The sequence below is a fragment of the Vicugna pacos genome, chromosome 25, assembly GCF_048564905.1.
Source record: "Vicugna pacos chromosome 25, VicPac4, whole genome shotgun sequence".
Classification (NCBI taxonomy): Eukaryota; Metazoa; Chordata; class Mammalia; order Artiodactyla; family Camelidae; genus Vicugna; species Vicugna pacos.
This window is the reverse complement of record NC_133011.1, coordinates 10,394,381-10,407,901: the sequence shown is the minus strand read 5'-3', so window position 1 is coordinate 10,407,901 and position 13,521 is coordinate 10,394,381. Positions and strand designations below refer to the sequence as shown.

The 13,521-nt window shown below is 39.2% G+C and overlaps 1 protein-coding gene across 6 annotated transcripts; it reads left to right on the top strand.

Moving 5' to 3' along the window:
* Positions 1-3,337: 3,337 nt before the first annotated feature.
* ZNF706 (zinc finger protein 706) lies at positions 3,338-10,136 on the top strand. Of its 6 annotated transcripts, none has more exons than XM_072949527.1 (4): positions 3,338-3,512; positions 7,292-7,428; positions 9,206-9,313; positions 10,021-10,136. In XM_072949527.1, exons 2-3 carry the CDS (start codon positions 7,294-7,296, stop codon positions 9,299-9,301), a joined length of 231 nt encoding a protein of 76 aa, XP_072805628.1. In that variant the 5' UTR covers positions 3,338-3,512; positions 7,292-7,293; the 3' UTR covers positions 9,302-9,313; positions 10,021-10,136. The 6 variants fall into 6 exon arrangements, with proteins under 6 accessions (XP_072805628.1, XP_072805626.1, XP_072805627.1 ...); XM_072949525.1 differs by lacking the exon at positions 3,338-3,512 and adding an exon at positions 3,574-3,784; XM_072949526.1 differs by lacking the exon at positions 3,338-3,512 and adding an exon at positions 3,774-3,909.
* Positions 10,137-13,521: the final 3,385 nt, after the last annotated feature.

The window sequence follows — 13,521 nt, the reverse complement described above, 5'->3', positions numbered from 1 at the left end:
GCAGCTCACAGAATTTAGAGAAACATTACTCAAGTTGAAACTGTTATTATAAAAAATACTATAAAGGACACATAGAGTGAGGTCTTGAAGGGCTCCAGACGCAGGAACTTCTGTCTGCCTGGAACTGGGTGCACTACCTATCCAGCATGTGAATGCCCCATTCACCACACTTATCAAACCCTGTTCAAAAGTTTTGGAATGCTTAGCCCCCAGATTCCTCCCCTTTGCCTTCCCTGAGGTCAGTAGGTGGAGCTGAAGGTTCTAATCCTCTAATAGCCAGGTTTTTCTAGTGACAGCCCCACCCTCAAGCCATGTAGGGGCCCCACCCTAAATCACTTCATTAGCATAAATTCAAGTGTGCTCAAAGGAGCTCCTTATAAATGATAGGATCAGTCCTATCACTCAAAAAATTCCAAGAGTTTTAGGAACTTTATGCCCGGATCGGATCCGGACAAAGAGCAAATACATTTATTATTTATTATACCACATCCCTTAGAACTTCCAAATGAACTTCAGAATAAGCTTGTTGGCTTATGCAAAGATGTGTCAGCTGAGATTTTTGACAGGGGACTGCACTGAATCTGCAGATCAATTTGGAGACTATTGCCATCTTCATAGTGTTTTTGGCCCATGAACATGGAATGCCTTTCCATTTATTTAGGTCTTCTTTAATTTCTTTCAACAATGTTTTTTACTGTTTAGAATGCAAGTTTTGCACTTCTCTTGGTAAGTTTATTCCTAAGTATTTTATTCTTTTTGACACTATTCTAATACATCAAATTATTTTTAAACCTATTTTGACATCTCTGAAATTGAGATGTGGTCTTACAATCAAGAGTATTTTAGCATCATGCGTTCAACCGGCAGTCATATTTTTTTCTTAGTGGAGGTAAATGTGACTTACAATCAATCGCGTCTTAGAGTCAATACCATATAGTACTAAATGTGAAATGTCTATAAGACATTGAAGTGGAAATGAAAAATACGCATTTGAGTATATCAGTTTGGAATCAGAGAGGCCTAAACTGGAGATAGAAATGTGGGGTCATCTGAAGTTCATTATTTAAAGTCACCACTTTACATAAGAGTGTAGAGGAGATGAGAGAATCCGGGTTGCAGCCCTGGGAAATCTCAACAAGCAGATAAGCTGAGTAGAGGAAGAAGAGTCAGCAAAGGACACACTTTTGCTTTGAGTCTATTATTGACATTATTGCACTTGTTATTATTTGTCACTAGATGGAAGGACCTATAGCGTCCTTTTGTTCTCTAATGAACCTTGGAGCTGAGTGCTTTACTATATTTTGATATTAACCCACATACCACAGGTACATTGTGGGAAATGATTCACAATAACCTATGTTTATTTGAGAAATAATATACTGATTAACCACCAGCTCTTCCACCCTGAAAATCTGACATGAATACAAATAAATAAATAAGCCTTTCAGGTCTTCAGAGAAGCACTTCAATCTGATTGGGACTGAGGCAGAAAATAGGCCCAGGCTTACTGCGTACTAACTAGAGGGACGGTCTAAAGGCAGAAGAGGAAAAGCAGTCACTAGAAGTTCTATAGCAGTCACGATTAAACCAGAATCATGTATAAAAATTCTCCTAAGGAGTTCGCCTCTCGTTTGCTGTCACATTTCTATAACATAAGTAGGACACCAGCTGGTAGTAATGCCAATTCATCTGCCTTTCATTTACTGTTTGTCACTTCACAGACGTTGAATCTTATTCATTCCTTTTTTCATTCTTTCCTCTTTGTATTTCAAATGTCCTAACCATCACATAAAGTTACCATAATATCACATCTTCTGGGTAGTGGTTCTCCATCAGAGGAGATTTTGAACCTAGAGGATATTTGGCAGTATCTGGAGACATTTTTAGTTGTTACAACTAGAGATGGGATGATAACATCAAAAGGGTTGAGGACAGGGAGTTGCTAAATATCCTACAGTCCCCAGGACAGCCCCTATAACAAAGAATTATCCAGCCCAAGGTGTCATTAGTACCAAAGTTGAGAAATTCTACCAATAGGGATAAGTTTATAAGTACCTGAACTTTCTAGGGGCAAGGTCCATAGCTTTTACCAAATTCTTGAAGGTGGTATGACTCAAAACTTTAAGAAACACTGGTTGTAATGGATATTTCATCTAGACCTTGGTAACAAGTGACATATTAACCACATTTCACAACAGAAATCACCTCTCTAGTTTAGAAAACTTATCTCTGCCAACCAGACTTCCCTGTCCCTTTCCATTGTCCACTCTCATTCATGGCTAGACAAACATAGCTCTTTACATTTCCTGTCTCTAGGTCTTCCAGATACCTCAACTGCCTCCTATTAGCCAAGTTGATACAATTATTATGGTTATAGTGATTATTAATAATTAAGCTATAGCTTCATGATATGTCAATAAAAGTCCTGCTTTCTTAAAACACATCCGGTTTATTTGGTCAATAGCCATTTATTCAGTTCCTACCATGTTTCCACTGCTTAACCACTATGTACATAGTGGTGAAAATGAACTTACAATAGAGTGCTGGAGAGATATTAATAAAATTTGAAAACGTAATTTAAAACTGCAATATGGGAGGGCAGGTGTGAAAAGTGAAGGCGAAAGGAACCAAAATGAGGATGAAAAGGAAGGACTGAACAACCAGATCATGGCATGCCACCCAAATGCAATAAGCAGTTAACTCCTTCCTGGCTATTTTAAACAATTCTGTGATATACAGATCCCAGACCGGGTAACCTGGGATGTATTTATGTTCAACCAACATTCCCTGGGCACTGACAGACAAATTTGGTAGTGCAAACTATGGGAAAGTTGAGAACATCAAATGCAAAAGCTCCCTTTGTTGTTGTAGCTGTAGCTCTAGTTAGGAACCAATGTGTGTTGGGGTGGGGGCAGGGGGAGGTGCAGAATAAAGCCAATGACTAACATGACCTTTCCAGATAAACAGATTTGGAAATCGTCACAATCGCCATCGCTCTTGATTCAGATACTGGAAATTAGCTATCGTGGTCGGTAAATCAAGAGACAAAATATATAAATCAATCTATCTATCTATCTATCTAGCTAGCTATCTATCTAGCTATCTATCTATCTATGTAACCATTCCTCCCAATATTAACAACTCAGTATATTTTTAAATAGCCTAAAGCGGTCAGGAGAGTCAGGGGCAAATTTCAGAGAGACAGTCAGGCCTGACACTTGAACTCACAAAAACCCCCAGATTGGTAAAATAACCAGGGTTTCCGTGGGAACGACGTAAAGGGCAGCTGGTGAGAGAACAAAGGCTGCATGTCCCAGTTTAAGGGCCGCCCGGCCTGCTGGCCTCCCTGGGGGGCGGGGGCGGCGGTGCGCCCGAGTGGCCGGCTCCCGGGTCGGTGACCCACGCCGCCGCGGCGTAGGCGCTCCTCGTCGGGACCCTCCCCGGGCCGGGTCAAAGGCGGGGGCCGCCGAGATGGGAGGCTCTCGAGACAGGCCGCTGGGGCCGCCGCCCGAGTGAGTGAGCTAGCAACTAGTGAATCACACTGCGGGCCGTCACTCTCCAGGATCCAGATCACGCGGCTCCCAGGGCCGGCTGAAGCCGCCCAGATGGAGCATGCGGGACAGGAGGGGCACCGGGGACACAGGCCGACGTTCCCTGCAGTTCCCGTCTCTGAGGGGCCGCCGTCGCCGCCAGGCCCCGCCCCCTCACGCTAATGTAATAGGGGTGCGCTGCCATTGGCCCGTGAGACCGGAAGAGACTCAGGGCGGAGGAAGAAGGCAGGAAGGCGAGTGGGCGGGGGCTGCGAGGAGCGGGCGGCGCTGGGGCGACTGGGAGAGCTGCGCGGCGTGCGCGAGCGAGAGGCGTAGTGGCGGCGGCGGGAGCGCGCGGCGGCGGCGGCGGCGGCGGCGGGTGCGAGGCGCGGGCTGTTGTGCTCCCAGCTCTCCTCTTTCCCCTCCTTGGCGGGTGGAGGAGGCCGAAGCAGTGCTGGGCGCGCTCCCTTTCCTCTCCCTCCGGCCACCTCCCCCAGCCCTCTCGCGCTGCGCGGTCTCTCCGACGCAAGACTGTCCCGGCCCGGGTGAGCGGCTGTGGGGGCGGCGCTGACGCCGCAGGACGCCCGGGGGCCGGGGTGGGGGCCCGCCGGCGAGGTCGGCTGGGACCGTAGGGGGGTCACCGCGGGTCGCGAGGGGCCGGCGGCCTGCCCCGCCTCCCCGGGGGCAGCGGAGCCCGTCCTGTCCCGGCGCGGGCCGCGGAAGGAGGGCTAGCTCGGGCGCCTGCCAGGCCCTGCAGGTGGCCGGGTCGCAGGCTGGCCGCGGCAGCGGAGCGGTAACCTTACCCCCTGGCGACAGCAGCTGCTCTTGAGGCCGGGGCACCCCGTGGCCCAAGGGGCCGGGTTTCTGGCAGCCGAGGCCTCCTGGAGGCGCATCTCGGGCCGGGGTCCGTGAGGAGTGGCTGGTAGGTAGGAGCTGTGTGGCTCTGGGTGGCGGAAAAGAGGAGCGGGCTCTTCGAGGCGGGAGAAGCCGGTTTGGGAAGGAAGGCGCGCTGGGCTGCAGCTGGGGTCAGTGAAGTGCTGGGTGAAATAGACCTTCCTGCTGGTGCTTTCACCCTTACTCCTCTCCCGAAAGAATGTAGTTAAAAAGCCAGGGTCAGGGTGCTGCTTGGGCCTCTTCGTTTCGTTTAGTTATGGAGATGGATCCTACTTCCTGGATCCAAAATCTTTTTTTTCTCTCTTACTCGTTTGTTTTGGTTTTAAGAGGATCTTTGGGGCAGTGCTTACTTGTTGCCTCCTGTAAGAGCTCATTTTGGAAGAACTCGCTGTTCGCTCTACTACTTCCCTCTTTGAAGCCCCCGTAAGAATTATATTAAAAGCTAGCTAGCTTTTAGGTATTTGTAAATGACTTCTCGTTCCTCAGTTTGTTGTATTTAATGAAGGACAAGTTATGCTTAGTTGTGCTTAAGGTTTTGTAGAAAATTCGATTGGCTTGAGAGCAAGTCCTAAGTTGAGCTGTCCAAAAGCAGGTGGCTTGTTCGTTTGCATTTCTGCTTTCAGAAAGGAAATCAATGCAACGTGGTGTTAGAACTTGGGGGTGGGGGTAGGGGGGAGCAATCTCACGCGTTTAGACTGTTTGATTCGATTTCCTTTACTTAGTTAACGTTTAGTTTTGTTTTAAAAATAAGCAACCACTGTCTTTTATTTATTAAAGCTTTTATTACGTTTTTGTTACTTTTGTTAGATGACAGTGAAAGTTGGTTAAATCTATTGTGTAATGTTATATTAGGAGAAATGGTAACTGTAAAAGTTAAAAATAGTATGCATCTAATGGCATTGCTTTGTACAGATTCTGCATAAAAATGTTATAAAAATAGCTAACTTCTAGATATCAAAGAAGCTTCTAGAATTAGTAGCTTGTCATTTTATAACTTTTTTAATGTTAAACAATTAAGAGGTTACCCATACAGTCAGTATATTAACATACATAGCATACATTGTGTGGAAAAGTTCAGATTCGTGAGAAGACTGAAGTATTCTGACATAAGGTACTGAGACTAAGGCATTGAGACATTAAGAACGTTACAGACATTGAGTTATGTAAAGATTGAATACCTGACTACCATCATCCAAGTAATAGAAAAGTATCCAAACCTGTTTCCATGGGAATAGGTTTGTAAGTGTGCCGTAAATGTACTTAAAAAAAAATCATTCCATTTTGCTTGGAATTAATAAGGGTTTGGTTTTTTAAAAAAATAACAAAAATGGAAGTTTAGTCTTAAAGGGCTAATACATCTGGTAATATTTACCATTATTTAGTGGTCTTATATTCAGCTAGCATACTAAACCCTTTTGTAATTTGTTAAAATATTCGGCCAACTTCCTAGAAAAGGATTGATCCTCCTTTATATTTTGACTGTTGATTCAGTGTTTAATGCTAATGGGAACTTGTCCACTCCGTGTATTTATTTTTTTCAGTTTCCTTTTTTCTTTTTGGGAGAAGCTCATGTATTTCAATGAAATGCTTTGACCTCGTATCTGTTAACTAGTTAGGGTTCTAGTCAGAAAAGGGCAGCACTCTTTGTTTTCTGGTGAAGTTGTAGACCCATTGTGTGTTCATGTCCTGCAATGATTTAAGTTTAAAATTTAATTGCAGTGCTAGTCAAAACTATACATAGGAATTCCACTTAGACCCAATTTTAAAGTATTTAAAAAGCAGCTGAGACTCATTATATAGACCTTTTATAGTTTAACTTTTGTTGTCTAAATGAAGTCTTTAATTTTAATGAAAAGTAAAAGTAGCTTTTTACCCCTTAATTTTTGACCAGTTAGGTTCATTTCAGATCATCAGCAGTAAAAAGTGGTATCTTTCATGTTTGTAAAGGTACCCTTAATCTTATTTAATAATTTGTCCAACAGTCCTACAAAGACCAATTTTTTTTAGAGAAAATAGCACAGTAGTTTTATGAAACTTGAGTTTTTAAGAGAACAGTTCCTGTTACTCCTCTGAGCTCCTTTAGAAGCGTTAGATAATAGCTTTTTTTTTTTTTCTGTTAAAAGTTGTCAGAATCTCAAGTTACAACAGTGACTATGGGGAGGGAAAACTGCCTTGCAAAAGAGCAAACAAATGATTGAGGAAGGGGCTAAACTATTTTTTTGGTAATTCCATATAGGAAACTGCACAAATCTTAGGTATGTAGATAACTCAGTAACTTTTTAGAAGTGAGCATACCTGTGTAACTGTTACCCAGATCAAGATACAGAACATTATCAGCAACGCAAAAATCCTCCTCATGCACTTTCTTTCCAGCATTACCTCCTGGATTAGTTTTGCCTGTTTTGAACTTCATACAGCATATGTTCTTTGTATCTGGCTTCTTTACTTTAACACTGAGATACAACCTTATTGTTACTTGTAACAGTAGTTCCTTCTCTCTGAATGTTGTGTAGTATTCATTGTATAAATCTGCCACAGGTTATGTATCCACCTTACTATTAATAGGCATTTGGATTGTTTCCAGTTTTGGAAGGAGGTGCTTGGAACATTCTTGAACTGTATCTTTTGTTGTTCATACGTTTGCATTTTTGTTGAATATATACCAAGAATCGAATTGTGAGGTTTTGGAACAGATGACTAGTTTTTACAGTGGTTGTACCAACTTATCCTCTAATAGCATTGTATGTGAGAATTCGAAAATCCGTACATTTTGATTGACAACTGTTTCTATAAAACTTAACTCTTCAACTCTGATAGAGTATTGTCATACTGAGATTTCACTCTAATGCCTCAACTTCTGTTTTTAGATATGGCTCGTGGACAGCAGAAGATTCAGTCTCAGCAGAAAAATGCCAAAAAGCAAGCTGGACAAAAGAAGAAACAAGGACATGACCAAAAGGCTGCTGCCAAAGCTGCCTTAATATATACCTGCACTGTCTGTAGGGTAAGGGGATCGAAAGACAGAGCTTTCTCGTGCACAGTTCTTTCATTAGAGATTGGTTTGTATACATTAAAATTTTGCAAACCTGGCAAGATAAATACTTTATTGAAATAGTAGATTTGAGAGCTAGTTGTTTTAAGAACCCCTAGTCATCTATTCAACAAATATATTTTTTGAATGGCTCCTCTGGCCAAGCACAATTCTCTATGTGTTCGTGAAAAGGAGTAAACAAAACAAAATCCCTTTCCTCTCCAGAATAAAGATGTCCTTTTTTCCTCATCCAGAATAAAGATGTCCTTTTTTTTTTTTAAAGATGTTTTCTTAAGGGCAAATAACACACTTTGAACTTCGTAAGAAAGTCAGGTCTTCGTTCTTAATTTAGAGCTGTGTAAAATATCTCTGGTTATATAATTGGCTTTTTTTTCTGCTTTACTAAATTCATAGCTAAGATGTCTGCAAAACTAAATAGAGTATATTCACACTGAGGGCTTTTACTGGAATTAATATGAAATATTAATATTAATATTTATTAGATTAGAGTGATTTAAGTGCTTACCAGGTGCCAGACCCTGATCCAAGTGTTTTATAAGTACAAGCCCATTAATTCACACAACAACCCTATGATATAAAGTATTTTTCTTCTCATTTTATGGAAGAATAAATTGAGTCATGGGGACTAAATAACTTATGCAGGGTCACCCAGCCAGTATGTAGAAGAGCTGGGGTCTGAACCCAGGCAGCCCAGCTCCAGAGTCCCCCCTCTCGACCGCTATACCACACTGCCTCAAGGAAGTATGTCTTAAATTCCAAGCCAGAGTCTCTTTCTTGCCTGTTTGTTTACACTCATCACCCTTGAAGTTAGTGAATAAAAGTGCCAAAGGAAAAAGGCATAGTGAGGTTGGTCCAGTACCCACACACTCCCCCACCCCCAGCCCTGTACCTGGGTAAGATTGGTAGAATGGATGGAAAGGAATCTTGATAAGACTGGATTCCTGGACTAGAGTTTATCATCTATTGAAGTCATTACTGAGAAAAGAGAAGTTCCTAGCTACATAAAAATTCTCATTAATCTAAGAGAGGACATCTATTAACATTAAGTAACTTGTTCATACTGAGCTTTGATATACTCAATATGATGAAATTGAGCAGCTTCAGTTTCTGTTTGGAAAGAGGCAAGGTAAAACTAAATTTCACTAAATGACTAGGGAGGAAATACTTTGACCTAGAAGTACTACAGTAGTTCATCTCTTTGAAAACTCAAAACAGCAAAAAATGTTTGTTTTATTGAATTTAATGTGTTGAAGAATGAATAATTGAAGGCCCCTGCCTAGGTAAGTCAGTACAGTGTAGTGTTTGAGAGCTGGAGTACCAGGTTAAAACATTGGTCTTGGACAAGTTAAACTCTAGGTTTTAGTTTCCTTAGCATATAAAATGAGGATAGTAGGAACTGATTTAAGATTACTGAAAGGTTCTTTGAGAATTTAGGTAACATGCTTAACAGTGTGCTCAGTAAATGCTACCTGTTGTTTATTGTTAATCAGAAAAGTCATATTTCATTCCATGTGACTCACCCCTTCTTCGTATGTGAAATGTGGGAATACGTTAGGAATTTCTTTGTTATAAGGTCCTTTTTCCTATGCCAGCCATCATGTTATAGGAGTTTTAAAGTGTTTTGTGATAATTGTCTGTTGTGAGCAGGCTCAGGGTTTTTAAAGTTAGCACATTTTTATTTCATGAATCGGGTCTAACTCTTCTTTTTTTGCACAATTTTAAAAATTAGACACAAATGCCAGACCCTAAAACCTTCAAGCAGCACTTTGAGAGCAAGCATCCTAAGACTCCACTTCCTCCAGAATTAGCTGACGTTCAGGCATGAAGTTGTTTACAGGTAACTGACCTTTTCTTCTTTTCATTTATTAATGTCAGGGTTGGATACAAGAGCAGAATTATCTTCTGTAATTGTGAAATTGATTTCTATCTTATAGCTGAGACTTCATCACTGCCCCTTTTTAAGTTAATGTTTAACTTTACAATTGTTAAAAGTCCATTTTCCCAGACCATAACTTTCCTATGCCTTTGAAACATCCAAGTTTTTACCCCTGTAGCCAAAAATGGGATGAGGTAATGCTGGCCATCTCTGGTCCAAGAATGGAAGAAAGTTTTCAGCTTAAAGAAAAAATTACTATTTCAAGAATATTTGAGGGTCTTGCTTCTAGAAATGCTGCAGACCAAAGTTTGTAAGTGCTTTTTTGCAGATGTTTTACTTACAGTGCTTAGCAGAGCTTCTAAGTACATTAAATAAAATATAAGGTAAAATGTGGGCATACACTGTATAAACTTGGTAGTTTCTTGAAAATAATCAGTTTATACTTTATGTGTGGTTGGAATTTTTTTCCCTAAATGGTGGTGATGGTATATCTGAGAATTATTCCTTTTTAAGGTAAATTCACCAAAAGATCTGTTATAAAATTTAGTTGACAGATCAGACTAACTTCATAGCTTAAGCATGTACTTTTTTAGACATTTGAAATGAATTTAAGTCACATTTATGTAATGCTTACAAGTTCACTGAAATTTTTTCTTATGCTTTTATAGGTGAATTCATGACACCTTTGACTCTTCTACTGTCTCAGACCTTAGGTAACAAACCTGCAGCTGCTTTTCTAACAAACTGTTGATCAGCAAAAATAAAGGGGCTACAGAAACACTCATTTTTATGCTGTTCCCTTTTGGGCTTCATGCAAAGACAATTCTGTGTAAATGTACAGTTGACTCTGATTTGGAAATTGAAAATCAGTCCATCCTTGTTATAAAAAAATTTTTTTACAATTGTAATTATATTGATGTTCATATTGTGTAAAATAACTCATTTAATAAAGTAGTACTTTGATTTTACAACATCACAGGATAAATGGTTCTAGAAATTCTGTTCTGACTTTCTACATTATTTGCCTTATAAAAATCTAATGAATTCATCAGCTAGGATTGTAAGCGCAATTTTTATTTTCCTTTCTCAGCTCAGTGGCAGGTTCGTTAGTTAAACTAGAGTAGACTCATGCATTAAATCTGTGCACACAATTTTATGGGCAGCTGCTGACCTAGGTGAAGAATGACTTACCTGCTGCCTTAGTATATTACAGTCATGTGTCATTTTCCTCTCTTCTTGTTTCCTGTGTTTGAGGTTGGAACATTTCAACTTGCTGTGTGACTTGGCTATACCTGCCAGCCAGGTATAGCCTGGAGATAACTGATAAATTCCTTAAAGTGGTTGGGTTCTCAGTGAGCCCTTCTGAAAAATTATGCTCTGAAGTATATGCCACAACGAAATAATCAGTAAGCCTATTGTTTAATAGAAAATATGATGGAACATACGTGAACTGGTGAAGAGCTATCTTTTATAAATTATACTACATTCTTTGAAAATTCTTCAAGTTTATTTTGAAATTGAAACTCATAATTTTCAAAGGAGTTTTTGGAAGTTACTAACAAGTTGGCCAATTTATGAATGGATTTTATATTAACAGAAAGATTGGAATGACTTGTGGCTGAGTTAATTCCCAGAACCTTCTCTTCCCTTTCCTTTTTAAGTGAGTAGTTGATTTTAGGAGTTTACCTTGTACTGGTTCCTAAAATCAAAGGCTGTGGACAGTATGACTTCCATCTGAACTAGAAAAGTATTAAAATAGGCCAACATCCACATTCTTTTGTCTCTGAGGATGATGGGGAAGTGGGTTGGTTCCAATGAATGAGGTAAATCCTACCCAGTTAAAAAAGACTAATTTTAGGGTTCTTCTAATTTACTCTTGCCAACTATTAACTCTACAAGTGAAACTGCTGTAACTCAGTTTAAATTTTAAAGTTTATATACTAGGAAGAACACTCATATTTGCCAGTAATCGCTTAGAGCCGCAGATCTGATCCTGTGGATTACAAGATGCCTTCCCTCTTTCTGCTGTAACTCACCACTGCATTTGTCTTTGCAGCTGTGCATATTTCTGCCCACCTTGTTTGTCTTCACTGTAAGTTTAAGATATTCCCAAGGAAAGGCTTCAGTGGTGACTGTTTCTTAGTAACTCCTATTACACTCTTGCTTTAAGATAGTCATTTTTTTCATGTATTTAATTTTCCTAAATTTCAGAATTAATATCTGTTAATTCCCAGTATGTTGGTTACCAGAACGTTAGAATTTGCCTGTTTACTTACAATGGGTGTTACAGAAGTTCTGGTTAAATTACAATTTAAAGGTTTTTAAAAGTGCTTTGAGCATATGTATGTTTATGTTAGTAACAAACCATTTAAAAACCTTTCACAAGTTTTAATTTTTTTCATTTGTTTTACTGACTGTAAATCAGAATAAAAGCTTTTTCTTGTATTTACCCTCTTTCTATAAGCAGCTGAAGACACCATATTTAACTCTAGATCTCAGTGGTAGGGAAGTAGCTGCAATGCTCTCGCAGAAGACATAATTCTCATACTTTGTGTGAGGATTATTAGTGCAATCCCCTTTTTTGTGTTTGGGTTAAATCTGCTGTAAGGGAAAGATTACTGTTTTTAAACATCCTCATTATTTATTTGAAGATTCTTTAACAGATCACAGCAAAATTTGTTACAAAACTGTTATGGTGTCTTCAAAGACTTGACAAAATACACAGAGAGAATTGCTCTGTTTGTGCTCTGTATTTCCATTAGTTGCCAAAAGGAATGGGGTTAAGATTAAACTTGTTTCCATCCTCCTTCGTATGAATCTACATCCCCATGTTTAACTGACACACTTGGGGCTCAGTTGTGTGCTGTAATGTCTTATTAAAGAAGATATTAAAGAAAACTAAACTAGTCTAATTTCTTCTACATTTTAGGAGGTTTTTATATTGCCTCTTCCTGTTTTGTTTTTGTTTTTGTTTTTAATTTCTCAACTTAGAATTGTCTCTTGAGTGTAGAACTTGGTAGTTCTAAGGGTGGCAAGGTATTTCTTTCATTTCTCAATGTTTTCCCTTCAGTCTGTCTGTTTTGGGTCTGTAGAATCCTCTAAGAATTAAAGGAAAAAACTTGCTCTGAAACCTTGCTATATTGAATAAATAGAAGTTTTTGGAAGGGGGAATAATTGGCTCTTAACTAAACCAAAAAATGCTTAGATCAGTTAATTGAATTGGATAGATTAATCTTTAAAGACATTGACTCAGATTTGAGATAGCACTTTTGGTTACTGTCTAGCTAATTAATCCCATCATAATTGAAACTTGAAATGTATGTAGCATGAATAGGATAGACCGCCAGCAGCACTGTTTTACCCCTCAAACCGTTGTTCTTCATTTTTTTAAATGTGTGGAATATATAGTACATGTTTTAAAATGTGGATAATGTAGAGGCCTTTTTTAATAATACAGTGATCAAGCACAGTCCAAACTATAACTGAAATACTATATTTTGTGAATCTACATTAATTCATTTGTGCTAGATTTTTCATTTTGGGGGTAGTGTTTGGTCTGCTTCAGTTTTGTTTGGAAATACATACTTTTTAGAGTGTATAGCAACGAAGATCAACACTAGGGGGTTGTGTTTACTGTGACTTTACATTCTGAAATCTTTCAAGCCAGCTTAATTTTATCTGTTGTAAAAGTTTCAGGAAAACCAAGTGCTTCCAATGTGTAGATTTAATAAAGCATCTATCTACTTGGCTGAGAAAATAGATATTTTATTAACAAAAGTACAATCTGTCCTTATTAATTGTGGATTACCATATTAAACTGAAAATTAAATGTTTTCTATTTTAAATGTTCTTTGGATAAGCTGTTTACTGAGTTACCATCTTTTTGGAGTTGTTTGTTTTTGTACAGACATTCTTTAGCTCTAATTTTTTGTACATATTATGGCTTCACATTTAAAATCTGCACATATACAGAGAGACTTCAGTCATTTTATCTCCATATGGGCATATCTACAGTGTAAAGTAATTATGCTAAAATCATACTGCTTTCTAATCATTTTATTTGTACAGTGTCATTGTTTCTTCACGTGTTATTAATAATGCGTAGGTTTTTGTAGACTTAAGTACCTCACTTTATCACTACCTCTGCCTTATGAAGTTCAGAATGGGAC